Source organism: Thermobia domestica, chromosome 3 (genome assembly GCF_964235325.1).
Source record: "Thermobia domestica chromosome 3, izTheDome1.hap1.1, whole genome shotgun sequence".
Taxonomy (NCBI): domain Eukaryota; kingdom Metazoa; phylum Arthropoda; class Insecta; order Zygentoma; family Lepismatidae; genus Thermobia; species Thermobia domestica.
The window spans coordinates 4,341,905-4,362,655 of record NC_137456.1 but is presented as its reverse complement, the minus strand read 5'-3'; the positions used below and the strand labels follow the sequence as shown (position 1 = coordinate 4,362,655).

Here is a 20,751-nt window from a genome sequence, read left to right as displayed (position 1 = left end):
GAGACGGTCAATTCCACAATTTCACCCACTCTTGCACTTTCTCGTCCGACTAAAACCGACGTCCACGAATGTCTTTTTTCAGGTTGCCAAAAATGTGAAAATTACAAGGGGAAAGATCTGGGCTGAATGGAGGATGTTGGAGTGTTTTTCAACCATTCTATCAATTTTTTGGTCCCTCCATGAGTTGATGCGGAACCCACTTCGCCTATTTTTTTCGGAACTGCAGGTGTTCTTTGATAATGGCATGCATGAAGCTAATTCCGACCTTAACACCAATTTTTTCCTCTGTGATTCATCGGTTTTCCCAGATAAGACGATCAATCCGCGCAATCACATCTGACGTAATGGCTCGATGGGCATGTCCTGAGCGCGAATCGTTTTGCAGTGATGTGCGTCCTTCCCAGAATCTTATCAGTGACATGCAGTATTCTCATACACAGCAGACATGCGATGATAGTTTCAGGTGTTCCAACACCCTCAGTCGCCAAAAAACGAGCCACAACTTTCTGTTCTTCTTTGCTTACATCTATTTCTAATGCTGGACAAATACACTTTTCACTACGCTCACTTATAGAGCAACCTGTGAGTTGCCACTATGCGTTTCTCCTCCCAAAAGATGGCAGTTTCGACAAGTAACAGCAGTGTTTCCAACTTTTGTGAGGAATATATTTTGTGGAGTGTGTTCGGTTTCATTTGACTGCTCCTCATATATCACAATGTTCAGATTTATTTATATTTATATTTCCTGTTTTAATTTCGTTATGTTTATATTACTTCAAATTTGAGTATGTATGTATTCACTGTTTTAGATTTTCTTATGTTTATACACGTTATTTCTTATCTGGTCATTTATGGGTTATATTTACGTTTACTGTTTCAGATTTGCTTATGCTTCCCCTAGATATGATTGTGCTTTTATTCACTGTTTCAGATTTGGTTCTGTTTGACAGTAAGATTTCCACTGTTAGCACATTTGAAGCTTCCTGAAGATGAGGTTTTAACCATTAAATGTAAACCACAAGACAGAACAGCTTCTCACGTCAAAACGTTAAGTCTATCTTTAAGTAGGTAAGTTTTTATTTATTTATTTATTTTTTTTTTTCATTTCAGCTTATAAATTATTGGTATTTTAGTTCCCTTTTTAGGTTATTTACTTTATGGTAATTTATTTAAGTTGATACTACCTTCACTTGTCCAATTAAGTAGATTTCTGGTTAATATTTATTAATTCAGAGTTGAAAGTTGACTCTCGTGGTACTTTACATACATCGATTCAAATATTTATTGTCTAATTGTAGTGCACTGGTTCTCAATCTAATTCCTATCACGACCCCCATTTTATCACACCCTCTTGCCAGCGATCCCCCTATAATTCCTGGTTTGTAATAAGCTTGTCTGGGATTTTTAATGTATCTATTGCGGAGATCTCACAATATCCATCTATTTATATAAGAGTAGAATTCATTTCTTGTATATACATAGTGGATACAGCAACTTCTCTAAAAGCGAATGGATTAAAACCAAATTTGATCAGTTCATTCATATTACAAACATCGAATCCGATCCGTCATAATGTTTCAAAATGGAGCCCGTTTTAAAAATTTTAAACTTCATAACTCTTTTAATTTTAGGTCATATCATAAAAGAATAAAGTGATTTCAAATTTTGGTTTTAAAAAAAAACTTGGACAGTTGTTAAAAAAGTTATTGAGTATTTTAAATGACTTGATAATGTGCGTCACGAAGATTGAACCGGAAATTGCCACACAAGTGAAATCACACCATGCTCAGGTATCTCATTAGCTTTCAATTTTAATTGAATTTGAATATGCAAGTTTTGTTGTATTTGTATTTTTCTGGTATTCCAATATGCAGTTCTCATTAGTTTCATATCGTACCTCTTTCATTTAAATTGATTGCAGTTGTTGAAAATGTTTGGTAGATCTATTTTTAGCTGTTCTTAACTGTAAGTATAAAAATAAAAATATGGCTATCAGAACAAAATTCAAAATAATATTTAAAAATACTTTCAGGTGTTAGATTCTAATTATATTTCTCTCTTCCACTTACCTTCGCGAGCCCCCATGTTCTAGTGTAAATATTTTGAGCTTAAGTATTATTAAGACTTATAAGAAGAGTAATTAAATACGTATATACATATAATTACTGGAAACATACTGGAAACATTTTAACAAAATTCAACTTACCTCATTAATATGGCTTGTATACGTCGTAGATTGAGAACTCATGAATCGTATCCAGGGAATAGAAGATCATTCTCTAAGCAGTGCAGTATTCAGTTGCGTTACTTATTTCATCAAGCTGTATTCCATTTATCCTCCTTTTAGAAGTCTTATTTTTAATCTTTGTGTATATATATCTTCCGAAAATTTAGCCTATCTTGTAAGATAGAATACGCTGAACCATGACTGATATGTAAAGTATTGGCGATTTGGTCCACTGTGGTTCTTCTGTTTTCCATCACCTTACCCTCAATAACTTTCAAATTGTCCTCAGTCCTTGACGTCGATGGCTTGCCCGATCTTTCCTCGTCACATAAAGAAGTTCTTCCCTATTTGAAACGCTCTATCTATTCGTAGATCTTGCTTCGCAATGAACATCTGTCTCCATACTGCGCTTGCCTTCGACGAATAATTTCCGCAAATTTAACACCTTCCGCAAACAAAAATCGAATCACTGCCCTTATTTCCTTCTTGGTGCAGATCGACAATGGAGTTACCATGTCTAACGGTCTGCTACACTCCAACTAGTAAGGCGGGAATAAGATTGACACGTTGGATAGAAGTGTTGCATACGACACTAATACAGCACTGGATACTTGCATTGTTACCAAACCCTAGTGCGAGAATTTGCGAGTCTCTACTTTTTGACTTCTGCTCGTATGTTCAATACCGATCAAATAGGGAGATCGAGCAGGCCAGAGAAAATGCTGAATATCATTTTGATGTTCCTCAAACCACTTTCGAACTGATCTGGGTAAGTGTATTGTTGTTAGGGACACATCTGGTCACCGAAATTGTGCATATAATCACTGGCATGAATTCATTCTTTCACAGTAATAACAGGATTATTTTAATACTACGAAATTGCTACCCGCATCAGCTCAGAGTCGCGCAATTCCTCTATTTAACGGTAAGAAGTAATTGGTCCGGAGCTTACATATCTTAGAGCGTCCGCCATGTATAAACCCGAACTGTTGTTGGAAACAAGGACCAAGGTATATCATTGGGCCATATTACTCTCTTCCAATCGCGGATACCCACAGATGGATTTCACGACGGAGGTTGCTCGCATGAGAATATTTGGGGAAACATTATTTTATTGAAAACAGTACAATCCAATTGGAGAATAGTGTGGGTATGAAAGGAACATTCGAAAGCAGAATTATAAATATCAGAAGGGGAGTACGATAAATTTAGAGGAGAGTTCCCTCGTGGCTAAGCGGTTAGCGTACGCGTCTTTGGCGTGGGAGACCCGAGTTCGATTCCCGGCGGGAGCTCATGTGGTTCGGATTCCACGTTAATCAGTAGATCCACGTCTCATATAGCCTCGTTGCTGAAAGGGACGCTAAACTAAAATCAACTCAACTCAACTCAAATTTAGAGGACAGTATTAATTTTAGGGGTGAAGAATAGTATATTTAAGGGAAAGAATGTAAATTCAGGGGTTGCACCTGAGTTCTTTGGGGAGATGGGCACTTCCAATCATCAGCGGTGCATATTTTATATTCTTAACATCATTTTTCATTGGCAGTGGTGATCAAAGGTTCCGACGTTACAACCCAGCGGCGAATATTGAGGTTCTGAAATGAAATGAAATCTTTCAGTTTTATATCCCACGATTATGACGGCAAGTGAACGATGATGGAAGAATTGATGGAATATTGGAGGAAACGGGAATATTTAGAGAAAACCCACGGACACGATGATCGACAACAAACTTACTTTGCCGGGGATCGAACCTGGGACCCCACGCACCAAAAGTAGGCGCTCTACCACTGAGCCACCGTGCCCCTATATGGAGGTTCTATAGCCCTCGTCGGACTGTGATCATACAAACTGGTCTTCCAGTGCTGATTGATTTCTAGTCAATGGGCCCAATTATCTCTATGGCTCTTTGCGGGTATCCTCTTCAATGTTGACAATCCCTCTTACTATGTATTGCTTCCATCATTATTCAGTGTGTCTACTAAAATTCCAAAATGAAATTTCGTGACCTTTTCTTTACCAAATCATAAAATTTCCTAACATTTTCAAGAGCGAATTTGGGTAAGAACTAGGGCGAATTTTCATCCATGCGATAGAAACGTACTTTGCTTGCGATTTGGTAGCGTCTAAAGCCGACTACAGACATTTTTGGTGGTGAATTTTGATGTTTTATAGAACAAAATTTTCCAATCTGTACTTACATTTGTACAGTTTAAGAAAATCGTGACCCAAAAGCTAAATTTCGTGACTTTCATGACCGTTTTCTTATTTCGTGACTTTTTCGTGACATTCGTGACTTTCGTGACCGATAGACACCCTGTTATTCCTCTTTTCTGGTGATTCTTCTCTTTGATGAGTTTTTTCAATGACGTCATTACTTTGGGCACTGCTACTCTCAATGCACGTAATACGATGGCAGTCTTTTTCCCAGAAAATATTCTTCGGGAGGGCAAAATCAATATGTACGGGCTGTACTGAGACATTATTTGGAAGAGGATCGCAAGAATGACATATGTAATTGCAATTTAATTTATGTTAGCTCTGGGCTGAGAGATCGAGTGGGAAGGGGCGGTTGACCAACTCCGCCGGAAGTGTGTCTAAAAGAAATACTGTATACTTGTAGTTTTGAGTTCTTTCGCTATAATTAACCGTATACCCACAAGTTGCCCCATTTGAAAACCACTGAGGTTCCTATTTTAAATGACTATCGGCTATCATTTCATTCTCTAATCCATACTGCTCACGATCAACTAATACAGCACTAACACAAGACAGTCTCAGCGCACGAACGTTAGCTGTTACCACAACATTGTAAAAGGCATATTATCAGCACTTTCGCTAAAATACTCATCAGGCAGGGAAGCGCAGGAGGTAGGAAAGAAATTTTGAAGGATATGGAAACAGCCCTGAATTGTTCAATTCGGTGTCATATTGAAATAGTGTCCCGTCCTTTGGAGTTTAACATCCCATTTCACCTCCAAGGCTATACGAGAGATTAACTTACATATTAATACGGTATCCGAACCAGACATGCTACTGGAGGCTGCCATGGCTCAGTGGTAAAGCGCTCACCTCTGATGCGTGGGGTCCCTGGTTCGATTCTAGCTCGCACCAAGTGAGGTTTGTGATGGACAAACACAGTGTACGTGCGTTTTCTCGGGTTGTTGGAATAGTAGTCTGAAGAAGGATGTGATATACTTCCGAAACTGTAACATTTTTAATTAATTTATAATAAAGATTATAGAAAGCCTTGTAAGGAAGTTGTATTTAGTTTGTGTTTAAGATGGACACAAGGCCTTTTTATCATAATATCCATAATTGTTTTTTGTGATTTTAAACAGTTTTGTTATTTCTAAATTCCATTTACGAAAAGTGATGATCACCGATCTCGATCTACTCCACATGTTTACGAAAATATGTATTTGTAGTTCTAGCGTGAACCAGCGTCAATTGTATCCCCAGCTAGCCGTAGGAGGATCATTAGAGCTGCAGAGCGATTTGGGACTTTTTCGCAGACAAGCTGGTACAAACGAATATTCTTCAAGAATTTTCTCAGGTGATATAGTCCATATTGGAGAAGATTTACAGCTTAGAAGTAATGTTCACAATGGATATGGTAATTATATTATTATATTTAGTATTATTATATTAATAAAAGAATAATATATTAGAAGTTAAAATTGGTAATATTTATTAGTTTACTTCACGAGTATTTCTAAAATTCTTTCTTAGAACTTTCAATATATCATCATTATCATTGGTATTCTGCCATTACTGGCAGGTCACTTCACACAACTGAGAAGCTTCCATGCTTTACGGTCTTCCGCTTACCTCTTCGTCTTCACGTACGATTTTTCTGTTAATTGTAGTCTTCCATTAATGGTTAATTAATTCATTGTCTATTAATTGTAATCTTCTTCGCCCCCTCCCTCTCTTTCCTGCCACAATACCCTCTAAAACGTCCATCATGATACAGTTCCCTCTTAGCCAATGACTCAACCAGATGCTCTTCCTGTTTTTAAAAATATTTAAAATTCTTCTTTTTCCCCACCCTCTCATTCGTTTTCTGCTCGACCCACCTAATTCTCTCCATTCTTCTCTACACTCACATTTCGAAAGCTTCCAGTCATTTCTTATCATTTACGCGTAATGTTCATGTTTCTGACCCATACAAGACAATACTCCACATGAAGCATTTTATAAGCCATTTTCTTAACTCTTTATTCAAGATCCCACAAAATAGTATTTTGTTTCTCCTAAAGGTTTCTTTCACGAATCCGTGCCAGTTGCGGACGCTGCTCTTATCTGTTAAAATCATTCCCAGTTGCGGACGCACAGGTGTTGTTTGGAATTTCCATGACTCGATTACGATGCAACCAGACTTGTTAGTCCCAATTGCAGACGCGTGCAGGAGAAGAGGTAAGATCTATTGATAACAAGCAGCAACGTTGCCACATTTTTCATTTCATTACATTTACTACCCTGCCTCGATATAAAGAATTCAAATCTGTCAGTATACGTTCATCTATAATTGTAAAGCTATGTAATGTTAGAGATACTGCTAACCACTAGTTTATCCATTAACTACATATGAAATACATGTAAATTACATCAGAATTCCTGTAATTATTTTGCAGATTTGTGCATTATTTAATTTCATTTATCCAAGCAAATTTTTAGTGAGGGAAATTTTCGTAGATGCTAGCCCAAAATAACACTTCCATTTTTATTCCTCCTGTTCTGAGCTTGTATATACAAGAATACACAAATGATGATGAGGTTAGGTTGTGCATTAGAATGTGTGCTGCTTTGGCACACTTGCCAATAGATAAAGTCGTTGATGGTTGGCTGTGTATTCAAGAAGACACACCATTCAACAGTAAATTGCAACAATTTTATGATTATTTCGTAGTCCAGTGGTTGGAGAGCTCGACTTTTACTACAGAGATTTGGAACTGCCATAACACAAGGCACAGGACGAACAACACACTCAAAGGCTGGCACAACAGACTGCGTTCTACTACAAACAAAGCACACTCAAATCTCTCAGAGTTAGTCCGAGTTCTCAAGAATGAAGCTCAGCACAGCGACTTTCTGTACGATTGTTTGAATTTAAAAATTGGCGGGAAAAGAAGAAAGAAATCGGCAATACTATTAGACAAAAGAATGCATAGAATTCTTGTGTAATTTCAGGATACTGGTAACATCAAGAAGTGTTTGCGATGCATAGCATATGTTCAGAGACTTGAGTAGCTTTGTGTGAATACTGTATGTATGTGGTTTGTGTAAATATTGTATATAATTCACCACCTGACAAAGGAGAACTGCAAGCTCATTCTCATATAGGCATAATATTCGACAGTGGCTATTCTTCTGCAACTTGTAAATACGCCAGTGCCAATAGTTTTAACATTGACACTGCCAGTCCTAAGCCTGGTTAAGTGTGAAGGGAAGTTGCATAGAGGGTACGAAATCCTTGTGGGGGGGGCGGTTCCCATCTTATTTTTTGAAATAAAATTCTCTTCACTAAAAATTTGTGAGGAGAATTTTATTTCGACATTGTAAAAAGGCTAAGGCCCCTAAAAAAGTCATGCCCCTATAAGAACTTATTAGCTGCACTCCTGAATGAATCTATCTCTTTTCAGCAAATTGTATTCTTGCAACAAAAAGTCCTTCTCGTTGCTGAGGGCAGGGTAGTAAATGTAATTGAATGAAAAATGTGGCAACGTTGTTGCTTGTTATCTATAGATCTTACCTCTTTTCCCGCACGCGTCCGCAATTGGGACTAACAATTCTGGTTGCTTTGTAATCGAGTCATGGAAATTCCAAGCAACACCTGTGCCTCCGCAACTGGGAAAGATTTTAACAGATAAGGACAGCGTCCGCAACTGGGAAGAAACCTTCTTTCACCATTCCTATCCTTGCTTTTATTTCACGTTCACACTTCATATCATCACTAATAACACTGTATAGGTATCAAAAACTAGTCTCCTGTTCTATTTTCTCTTCTTCTACATCTATATTTGATACCAACCCCTTCGTTCCAATATATACCTAGGCAGAATCATTTGTCTCGTCTGTAAATAAACAATGTGTGTGAGTAAAATTTACAAAACAAAAACCTAACATTGCTCCTAGAAAGCTACTATAAGAAACAATCCGTCTGCCAAGTAGACATTTATATTTTCTGTCGATCCCATCTCTCTCTTAAGTTTTGCTTTAACTTCTGTTAGTTTCTTTTAAATATTAGTTGTAAATGCACTACTTACAATATTTTAATGTGACACATCCTTCAATAGAAGACCGTAATAATTAAAGACCGTAAACCACTCAAGACGCTTCCAGCGTGTAATGAAGCATATCATTCAATTACTCTAGTAAAGGACTAAATATTATATAACAGATCTATAACTTCCGGCAGCAATGGAGAGATAGTGAGAGATGAAGCCTGTTGAGTAGTAAATTTCTACACTTTCGGTCTTAGCATAAAGATACAAGAGAAAATACCGGTAGAATCTTCTTCTTCTTCTTTTTTAAGATGCTCAATGGATTGCAATAAAACCGTTTCTCTCTATCTGTTGCCGTTTTTGTTATATGCCGATAAAGGGTGAAATCGCAAATGCATTATTTTTACCACTTCCGGTTTAAATAGAAACTTAATGGAAAACATGGAACCTATTCTTTGGACGCTGAATTGATTCCGAAAACCAGCTTCTCGATATCTATTACCGATTCTGCTCAGTGGAGGTCAATACTAATACCGAAAGTACAAGTAAATTTTTAGCAGTTCTGATTTTAGTAGAATAGCACGGGTATAGAAAATGTTTTATTAAGATGCTAAATCGATTCAAAAAAAAGTTCGAAGGAACATATTACTGTTTTCGTTCTAAGACGATCAACGTTCAAACCGGAAAATGATTCATTTCTCCACTTCCGGTTTGAATAAAGGGTTAATGGAAGAGATGGAACATATTCTTAAAACGCTGAATCAATTGGGGAAAAACGTTTCTAGATATCTCTTACAGTATCTGGTTAAGTTTTGCTGTGATACTTGTTGACAGACAGATGGGCGAACGAAATAGCCCTTCGCTACCGCTCAAATTTTTCATATCGAGATATCGATTGGTACTATCGCTAAATTTTTTTATGTTAGAATCAGACAAATCACCGCCAATGATGCTATTCTTTGTTCGTACCGATTCAATGGTTCATAACTTATGTTCAAGTAACTGCCAACAAACTAACGCTACGAGGTTTAAATTTTCATTCATCAATACATATATCTCTTTCTATTATTCTTAGTGGATTCCTCCATGTACCAATTTGGGTATGCACATGTTCGGTAAGTATCTCCCACTTTAGGCTTACCAAAAGTTGGCAACCGTAACTGACGAAAGCTCCATGAGTTCGAATGGTGCTTAACTATCGTAAGCACTCCAGGAAAAAGTGAACGTCTAAACGTCTAGACTTGTGTAATTTAGCCAAGGTTGAGCATTTTAATGTAATTATTAAATGTTTTTGAAAGTGCAATTGTCTTACTTCGAGACTTGACGTACACTGTCTACTACAAATCTTTGTTACATAACTGCTCAAGATTAATGCATAACAAAATCCAATATGTAATATCGCTAGTTCTTATAATATTGTAAATACTTTCAACATTACAGGATGGCAGTTTTCTCGCTTGACAGACGTCAGAATACATCGAATAAACCACGAATATCCAGAAAATAGACCTCAAGATACAGTGCTACTAGTGGACGCCAACGGTTGTAGAAATCCTCATATGAAGGTACGGAAACAATTATCATTTTGGATTTCAATTCTTAGCCAACATCAAGATTTGGTATAACTGCTCAAGGAAAAAAGAAAAAAAAATGGGTTTCGAGTTAATGTTTACGAATAAAAAAAAAGCTCTTGTTTGTTTGTTTTGCTATGTGAAGATCAGAAAAGACAATCATATTGATATTTTCATATCTGGAAAAAGAAGGGGAAAATCTTCGAATTTGAACTTCTCAAAAAAAGAAAAAAAAATCTTAAAGGTGCATACGAAAGTAACGATCAAAGCATACACGCATATTGCATACAATGTTTCGTCATTGTCTGTACCACTTAGAAATTATTTTGTCTAACCACGTGTTTATACATACGAGTATATACGACACATGAACTGAACGCAGTCTCCCATGGACTTAAAAAGTGCACATTATAAGCTCTTTCCCTAGATGCCTCATCAGACAGGGAAGGGGAGAACCGTAGAAAGTAAAATAAAAGAAGAGACATATGGCTCTGAACTGTCTACGTGACAAGCGACCGCCAGTGCATTCTGAGACTGTTAACCTTTTTCGCTCATGAAGCGTTTAGCAAGATTTTATAATGTAGCTTTTTCAGTGTATACGGTTATGTTTTCTATAGTTTCCGATATGCAGTTCATGTTTTTCATAGTTTCCGGTGTGCAATTCATGTTTTTCATAGTTTCCGGTGTGCAATTCATGTTTTTCATAGTTTCCGGTGTGCAATTCATGTTTTTCATAGTTTCCGGTGTGCAATTCATGTTTTTCATAGTTTCCGGTGTGCAATTCATGTTTTTCATAGTTTCCGATGTGCAATTCATGTTTTTCATAGTTTCCGGTGTGCAATTCATGTTTTTCATAGTTTCCGGTGTGCAATTCATGTTTTTCATAGTTTCCGGTGTGCAATTCATGTTTTTCATAGTTTCCGGTATGCAATTCATGTTCCATTTCCGTTTCTGGATTCTTTTGTTCTAATTATATATACTGGTGGAAACGTATTTAACACCGCGGACACACCGTCCGATTCGAATGAAACTCTCCGTACAGAGTTTATGTAACTGAAGGGAAAGATTGATCTTACTTTGAAGGTCTCAGCGTCCTGGCCACCATAAAGGACAGGGTGTTCGTAGTGTCTGTAGAGAGTAAAGGTCATCACAAAACACGACGATTAGTTTCTGTTCGAATCCCTTGTGTCATGTTAACATCCCAGAACAATTATTGTGCAATAAATGACTTCGTGAGTAATCGTATACTAGGACTGTAATACGCGCAATGACTTTCACAGAAATGACAGCTTGCATGGGTCGTGACCTATTAATGGACCACTGATTGTGCACCTAATGAGACAAGAAGGTTTCTTTCTGCTGACGTGCTCCTTTATTGCTCCCGCGAACTAGTAGGAAATTCCTAGACAGAAGGATTCTTCCATTTGCTCTACTGACAGGACCGAGCCCTCCGTATGAGCACAAACACTAAACAATTGATTCTTAAAGACAGGTCTCGTAGTACCATTACTTTTGATGCCTGTTCATTGCCGAGAAAGTATTCAATGGTGTTGGAAGAGGGAATGGATGACGGTGGTATTGATCGATAGGAGTCATTTCTATTTCGGATTCAATGACGACCTTGCAGGTGAGCGGGGAAATCTAGGTATGCTCGCATTCGCCATACAAAACCCACACCTAGCACTCTGTTGTAAGGGCAATAAGTTATACATGACGCTTGTCTCTGCTCCTCATTTAATTTTTGCATGTACTATGAAGATAAATATTTTATGTTGTTAAAAGTCGTGTATAACATGTTCAGGATATTCTATGAGTGTAATGTTGTCATCACTACCATCTCCCTCATGCGTAGTAACTAGGTCATATCCGTGAATCCTTACCAAGTTAGATAGGTATGGGTATAGGTAGTAAGAGAGAGATAATTGGAGCAAATGAATTTCGAAGCGGATATGTAAATCTAAATATATTTACCGAAAAATAATGAAAATATTACTACACAACGCTATTTAAACTAATACACTGTAAGTACTTTCATTAATTACTTCATCAGACAGGGAGTGGAGAAAAGTCAAATTTTGTTCGTTTGTTCGTTGAAATTTAACGTGTCTTTCCAGCAACGAGGCTATATGAAACGTGGACCTACAGTTGAAGTTGGAATCCGAACTACCACAATACGTTCAACATTTTGAAGGCTCTCCCAGCGGGAGTCGAACCCGGGACGTTAGTTGAGAAGAATAAATGAGACGTCCGGGTTCTAAGAACGAATTCAACAAAGGTTTGTTTTGGGAAAAATTAAGTTTAAAATTCTTCATAGAGGCGAACTCGACAAATGTTCCTCTGTCAATTAGTTATTATTATTATTACTATTGAAATAATTATTAATATTTTGCGTATATATATATATATTAAATTATCCCCCGTTGAATTCGTCCTTACTACCCGGAACGCCTCATGCAATGCTAAACATCAGCAATAATTCCACAGAATTAATGAAATTGAATGAAGAGACCTTTATAGAAACTAAGAAATGTCAAACGAATTTCTTCTTAACGAAGAGGAAACTACTAGAGAAATATGTTCATTGAATGAATGTCCGGAAGTGTTGAAGAATGCAAAATTCCTTGGCTTTATTCTGGATATGCAATTAACATGGAAAGCACATGTAGAATATGTATGTGTAAAACTTTCGAGAACAATAAAAAATGAAATGAAATCTTTGAGTTTTACGTCCCCCGATTATGCTGGCTAGGCTAAAGGCGATGGTGATGATGAGAAATGAATGAAATGGTGGAATAAGAGGAAACGGGAGAACCCCGAGAAAACCCACGCACGCGGTGTTTGTCTACCACAAAGTCCACTTGACGCAACCTGAGATCGAACCAAGAACCCCATGCACTAGAGGTGAACGCTCTATCACTGAGCCATCGCGGTCCCTCTAGAACAATAAATTTACTTCGAAATTTAAGAGATATAGTACTGAACAACCATATAAGATGAGCATATTTTTGCTTTTTTTCAAAGTACCATACATTATGGAATATTGTTTTGGGGCAACAATAGCTACATAAGTAAATGAGAATATGTTACCCCCCCCCCACACACACACACACACAAAGTTATAAGAATAATCAGTGGGGCATCAAATAAAGACAAGATATTAGTTTGTAGATAACCAAACGCTATATGCTTATATGTACGTGTAAAATATCTTTATATATATTCCCATGTGACATTTCTAATTGTACTTTTGTTAGGTTAGATCAGCGTTTCCTAACCTTTTTCAACTTGCGGCACACTACGGGTGTTACGTGGATTCTCGCGGCACACTTATAGATATTATCATTTGTAAATATAAAACACAGTGGTATTTTTCTGTGATTATTGATCTCCTTCTTACAGAGAAGAAAGCACTATCACTGGTTTTTACCCATGGTAATTTATTATGCTTATTTTTCATTCTAATTTAAAAATAGAAAACAATTGTAATGAAATATTGGACTCAGGTTTTTAAAAATACGCTTTGTTAAAAAAAACTGTATTCAACCTTTTACTAAGAAGGAAGATCACTAAATAACGAACAAACAAACAAATCTCTTTTACTTTTAAAACTCAAATGTAGGTAATTTATCGAAAGGATTGAATGATATTTTAAATTTTCAAGTTACGAAATAGTCTGTAATAATAAAGAAGCAATAATGATCATAAAAATGATAACCATTTTTTTCAACATTAGAAATATATAGAAAGTAACCTGGTATGAAACTTAAAATTGTAGACTCATAGTAGAGGTTCATAGTAATGTGAAATACAAATATACATTTTCCCCTACGTTTTGCAATTTGATTGCTATAAAATTAGTAATTTTGTTTCGATTCCTCGCGGCACACCAGCGGGCCATTCACGGCACACCAGTGTGCCGCGGCACACCGGTTGGGAAACGCTGGGTTAGATGGTAGAGCAGCCTATGGCTGAACCTCGCCTCATGAATAAAGGCATTTTCAATTCAATTTAATTCAATTCAATTCAATATTCATTCATATGATACAAGGACTGGCTGATTCTTCTGCGAAACAGGTTGATATATCGTACAGCAGGCTATCAAAAATTAAAAACCGCTATATACAAGGTATAAAATTCATGAACAGTCTACCAATACACATCTAAAATTTACCTATTTTTAAATTTAATAGCAAAATGTATTATTGGTTAGTTGCTGTTAAGGAGTTTGGAGAAGATAAAATATATTAGTATAGGTTAAGAAGGAATTTACTTGTATAACTTGATGTAACATTCTCTAGTGTCTGTATGTAGACTTAGTTACAATAAAATATTCTATTCTATTCTTCTGCAATATTTCGATGATATAATATAAACTTCTGTCAACCGGTAAACATTTCGAATTTCGGTAGTCTAATAACACGTATTCAGGATCAGAATTATCTTTCTATCTGTTTCTTGGAACTCTTGTCTTTTCAGATAGTTTGTCCTGATCATCCCCACCAAGATCGTGAAAGTGGACTCGCCAACATCTTCAACTTCCGAGCGTTCATGTTCGACGGAATGAGGAACGGAGATAAAGTGTTGCTGTCTGCTCGAATCATGGCTTGTGTTGAGGCTTCAGACTGTCCTCTGGTATGATAGACCAATAAAATGTTTATTATCCTAATTTTGTCTTTAATTTATTCCATTTTACATTCTAGAATACTTCTCTCTTGACTATTTTCTGCTTTTTAAATGACTCTTCATCAGGCCGGTAGCCAACCCAAAAATGTAGGGGGGGGGTGCGGTACAACTTGGGGGGCCGATCCAACCATATTATAATTCATCACCATATTATACTTCATTTGGAAGCCTACCGTGAAAATTTTAGAGAGGGTTCGGCCCCCCTAGACCCTTCCTCGATACGGGCCTGCTTTTTATTAGGTCTTGCTGCTTTCAAAAGTACGAGGGATGCTCATTAAAAATTTTCCGCGACTACCTGTTGACTGAGATACACGAAATTTGGAACAGATATGAGTCCTTCTCTATATAGAAGCCTCCAACAGCTACAAACTTTTCCCATCGTTTTGTGCAATTGTGGCCACCTTGTTTGTAGAAGTCCACAGAATGTTTCAGAACCCATGATTTGATCCCAGAAATCAACGTTTCATAGTCTTGGGAATGCTTTCCGTTCATGCTTCGGAAGAGGTGAAATCAAATGGTGCTAGATCAGGAGAGTATGGGGATGGGGAAGGATTTCATAGCCGCAGGATCTGGACAAATGAAAGCTGTGATCTTAAGTACTGTCTTGGAGAATGTGGTACACTTTTGGTCGGGATTACACGTCGTTTGGTTTTGATAGAATCACCTAATTTCTGCAGCAGAGAAGCATAGTAGTCCCTGTAATTGTGGCGCCTATCATCACTACTCCATGCTGGTCCCAAAAATTTGTCAGCATAACTTTTCCTACTGACGGTTGGACACGGGCTTTCTTTGAATTTCAGTACGTATGTTTCCATTACTTTGACTGAGCCTTAGTCTTTGGGTTATAGTGATGGACCCATGTTTCATGCTAAGTTATTAGTCTCTGAAAAACGTTCTTCTGGTTTTTGTGGTAGTGTCAAAATCATCTGGAAGCAAGTGATTCATTCCTGGTTTTGGAAAGGTGTCACTAGCCGGATAATTCATCAGGCAGACACCTTATGTATGTACAAATACTCATGGATTACTTTCCCTGAGATCCCACACTTATGTTGACATCTTCAACTAATCAGCGAATGGTTATGGGTGATCCTCCAAGACAGTGGCTCCCACATGACCAATGGTGTCTTCATTAATCGCGGACTGGGGTTGCCCTAGAATGAGAGCCGTTTTTACAGAAGTCTGGCCGTACTTTGAGCTCACAATGCCAGTGTTTCACCACTTCATATAATGGGGCTTCCTCTCCATAAGTTTTGTTTCATCTCATCAAATATTTCCTTTCGTGGGTACATAAATTTGATCACGGCTCAGGATTCAGTTTTACCCGTCTTTTCACTATCTTTCAATTAAGGGCTTGTAGGAGTTAAAAATGTTAGGAGTTAAAAAATTAAATTTTCCTCATAGTCTATAGTGATATGTATCAATAGAAATGTAAAATTTTAATATTCTACATTAACTACAACTAGGTGAGGGGACATCTTTAATGAACGTCCACATAATGTTCTTTCTCTCTCTTTTTCTCGCTCTTTCTACACTGTTGTCGTTCAATAGCCAATGTGTTTATTATTATTATTATGAAATCTTGTAATGTTCAATTGTGTTGTTTACTTTTCTGTACTTCTGATAGCCGAGTTCTTGTTTATTAGAATCACACAATGACCTTAGTGGATAGGCATTTCAATGAAATTATAATGGTATTACTGCATTATTGGAATGAATTTTGTATTCGCCTATTCCCGTAGGATGCGTCCTTTAATCAAAATGTTTGATAAAATTCCAGTTTCAAGTAGGTATTAACTTTGTTTCAAAATTTATTTCAAGTGGTTTAGCCATTTTCCTATGATGCAACCACAAACAGATAAAGTCAATTTCAGTGTAGCGAAAGTAATTAGAAAATTTGTCCCCTTCCCATCCCCTTAAAAGCAGAATTTTCGAAAACTCCAGAACAACTATCTTTGTATTCGACTACACTTGGGCTTAAATGTGACAGTAACTCTCCCCAATCAGCTCAGCGACTCCAAAAATTACGAATTCGACAATAATCTCAACCATTTTGGACATTTTATCTTTTAATTCCCAATTCTATGTCGATAGGGGCTTAACTTGGACTTAAATGGCATCGAAAACGTCATTATTCATCTCAGCGATCCCGAAAATTATGGATTCGGCACTAGTATTGGTGGTTTTCGATTACTTTTACATGCCATCCTCTTCCGATCCCATCCTTAGACTCTGTCTTGTTTTGCCTCCACAATATTTGCTTCAGATTGTAAGTCATGCCTGTACCAAATTTGGTTTAACTTTTTTCAGACGTTCTAAAGTTATGCTGGAACATACACACACACATACGTTTTTATATAGACGAGATTGAAAAAATACCTGTATGTCCTGACTTACATATAGTATCACTAAATTGACATTTTTCTTACTAGAAATGTGCATTTGCGAGAACTTTATAAGTGAACCCACTATTTTTTGACCATTAGCCTCGTAACTTTTGTCTGCATGGATTTTATTGCTTTTTCTTTTTAAGCTTAATTGGCTTGCACTCAGGAAAGTATGAATTTAATGTTTTAACTTTTACTTGATATATATATCTTATAGATTCACGAAACTATAAAGGAGATACTTACAATTATTATTAGAAACTGTTTTTAAAGTGATAATTGTTACAGAACAAGTAAGCTGTATGTATTTGTTTCCTCATTATGTAAGGATATGAACGAAGAAGTCGCGAAATCGGAAGCATATGGGATAAGAATGTGGACTACACAGATAATTTCTTATTGTTATGCCACCCGATCGTCTTTTACAATTGACAATATATCACAAACATGTATATCCGGCACTTTATGCCAAATGTTGGATTTCTGGACATGTAAAGACAAAGTAATTTAAAAACATTAAAATAAATAAATAAATAAATAAATAAAAACACCCTGTTGACACAATCTGTTTTAGCGGCACAGTTTGTTTAGGATGGTACCAGTGTATTACTTAAGCAACATAATGTTATATATTTAAATTTACGATAATAACAAAACCATGGCTAGTGTACGTATTTTTGGCGCAGGAATCTCCGGGTTTGATTCACAGTGGGAGTCATGTATTTCGGATCCCACGTTAACTGTAGGCCCGCATCTCATATAGCCTCGCTGCTGAAAGGGACGTTGAACTCAAAAATCATAACTTTTATATATATATAAAATCCGGAGAAATTCGTGTAACGTGGGTTCCTGTCACCACGGCATGGCGCGTCCTCAGGTTGCGGATCGAGTAGAAGGCCTCTAGATATAGAGGTTAGCTGCGAATATACTGAATAAGCAGTCGCGGACAGACGACTAGGAGTGATCCTCCAGCTTGGGGGTTTGGGTAAGGCTAACAACCTCATCCTGTAAAAAAAGGCACTCGTTCAGAAATATTCACAAAAGCCTCGGACAAGGACTGATAACTTGGCACGACCTCAGCAAAAGAAAATGGACATGAGATTTGGAACATGGAACATTAGAAGCCTTTATAGGGCAGGCGCGTTAAAATCCGTAACGAGTGAGTTAGAGAAATACAGGATGGACCTAGTAGGAGTTCAGGAAGTTAGGTGGGAAGGAAATGGATCTGTGAATTCCGGAAATTTTACGTTCTTTTACGGGGAAGGAAATAAAAATCACCAGTTAGGAACAGGGTTTTTCGTTCATAAACGAATATTACCAGCAATTAAACAGGTTGAATTTGTTACTGACAGACTTTCTTTTATTACTCTTAAGGGACGGTGGTGTTATATTATTGTTTTAAATGTACATGTCCCAACAGAAGATAAGGATGACGATATAAAAGACAGTTTTTATGAAGAAGTGGAACGAATATTTGACCAACTCCCGTGATACCATATGAAAATTCTATTAGGGGATTTCAATGCGAAGGTAGGACGAGAGGATATTTTCAAACCGATTATAGGGAACGAAAGTCTGCATAAGGAAAATAATGGCAACGGTGTTAGACTCGTGAACTTTGCAACATCCAAAAACCTAATCGTGAAGAGTACAAAATTCCCACATCGCGACGTTCATAAATACACTTGGACATCCCTACACGGAAAAACACGTAATCAAATTAATCGCATTTTAGTAGACAGAAGAAGGCAATCTAGCATAATTGATGTCCGGTCGTTTAGAGGGGCTGATTGTGACACTGATCACTACCTGGTAGCAGCGATAATACGAGAGAGATTATCGTTGAATAAAGGTAATATTCAATGTCCGAAAACGAAGAGATTTAATTTAAAGAAATTAGAAGAGAGCCAGGTAAGAGAAGAATACCAGATTGAAGTTTCGAATAGATTCTCGGTTTTAGAAGATTCGGAGTGCACTAGTGTTCAGGATACTTGAATTGAAATTAGAGATAGCATTAAAATTTCAGCAAAAGAAAAATTGGGACACGCGGAAATACGTAGGAACAAACCATGGTTCGACCAGGAATGCATTAAACTAGCAGAGCAGAAAAAACAGGCAAAATTACGCTGGCTACAAAATCCGAATGAAATAACTACACAAAATTTCGCATATATCAGGCGGGAAACTTCCAAAACTTTTAGAACAAAAGAACGCGATTTTTTTAAAGCTAAAATTAAGGAACTTGAAGGTAATAGTAAAAATAAAAACATTCGGGACATGTATAAGGGGATCAGCGAATTTAAGAAAGGCTATCAACCTCGTGCTTATATATTAAAGAAAGCTGACGGTACAGTTCTCACTGATACGGATAGCATCTTAAATAGATGGAAAGATTTCTTTGATGATTTGCTGAACACGCAGCAAAAAACTAATGTGAGTGGAGAAAAGAAGATACACACCGCAGAACCGTATATTCCAGAATCCAACCGAATATAAGTAGAAACCGCTATAAAGAAATTAAAGAAACATAAATCTCCGGGTGTAGATAAAATTCCGGCTGAGTTAATTTTAGCTGGAGGCGAAAAATTGTGGAACAAAATACACAAACTCATTCTCCTTATCTGGAACAAGGAAGAATTGCCACAAGAGTGGAAAGAATCAATCATTGTTCCAATTCATAAGAAAGGCGACAAAACTGACTAATAATTATCGAGGCATTTCTCTTCTGTCAACATCCTATAAAATCCTTTCAAATATTCTATTAGCAAGATTGGCACCCTACGCAGATGAAATTATTGCAGATTATCAGTGCGGATTTAGACGAAATCGGTCAACTATCGACCAAATATTTACCATTCGCCAAATACTCGAAAAAAAAAGTGGGAATACAATACCCCGGTACATCAACTATTTATTGATTTCAGAAAGGCGTACGACTCGGTTAGGAGAGAAACATTATACATCGTTCTTACAGAAGTTGGAATACCGAAAAAGCTAATTAGATTAATTAAGATATGTTTAAATGAATCCCAAAGTAAAGTCCGGGTAGGAAAATTTTTGTCCACGAGCTTTCACGTCGAAAATAGCCTGAAACAAGGAGATGCGTTGTCGCCATTATTATTTAACTTTGCTCTGGAATACGCTATAAGGAAAATCAAAGATAGCAACCAGGGCCTAGAGTTGAACGGTATTCACCAGGTTATGGCATATGCTGATGATGTAAATTTAATAGGGGATGATAGGAGAACAATAGAAAGAAATGCAGAGATCTTATTAAACGCTTGCAGGGATATGGGTTTAGAAGTAAATGCAGAGAAAACTAAATACATGGAAGTGCGTCGGGACCGTAATACGGCAAATTGTGGATGCGTTAAAATATTAAATAATACTTTTGATAAAGTGGATAGTTTCAAATATCTAGGATCAATATTAACCGACGAAAATCATATTCACGAAGAAATTAAATGTAGACTAAAAGCAGGGAATTCGTGTTACTATTCGGTTCAAAATCTCTTGTCGTCGCAAATTCTGTCGAGAAATTTGAAGCTTAAAATATACAAAACGATAATAATGCCTATTGTTGTGTATGGTTGCGAAACATGGTCGCTTAATCTGAGAGAAGAACATAGACTGAAAGTGAGAACAAGATCCTGAGACGA

General features: G+C 36.9%; 1 protein-coding gene across 3 annotated transcripts in view; it reads left to right on the top strand.

The window, feature by feature from the left end:
* Nucleotides 1-20,751, top strand: part of LOC145682387 (uncharacterized) — an 83,607-nt gene that overhangs the window by 52,407 nt on the left and 10,449 nt on the right. For all 3 annotated transcript variants that reach the window (XM_081753981.1, XM_081753983.1, XM_081753982.1), the window contains exons 5-8: nucleotides 932-1,068; nucleotides 5,656-5,843; nucleotides 9,895-10,019; nucleotides 14,502-14,657. In XM_081753981.1, coding sequence (XP_081610107.1) covers nucleotides 932-1,068; nucleotides 5,656-5,843; nucleotides 9,895-10,019; nucleotides 14,502-14,657 — 606 coding nt within the window. The remainder of the gene's footprint in view (nucleotides 1-931; nucleotides 1,069-5,655; nucleotides 5,844-9,894; nucleotides 10,020-14,501; nucleotides 14,658-20,751) is intronic.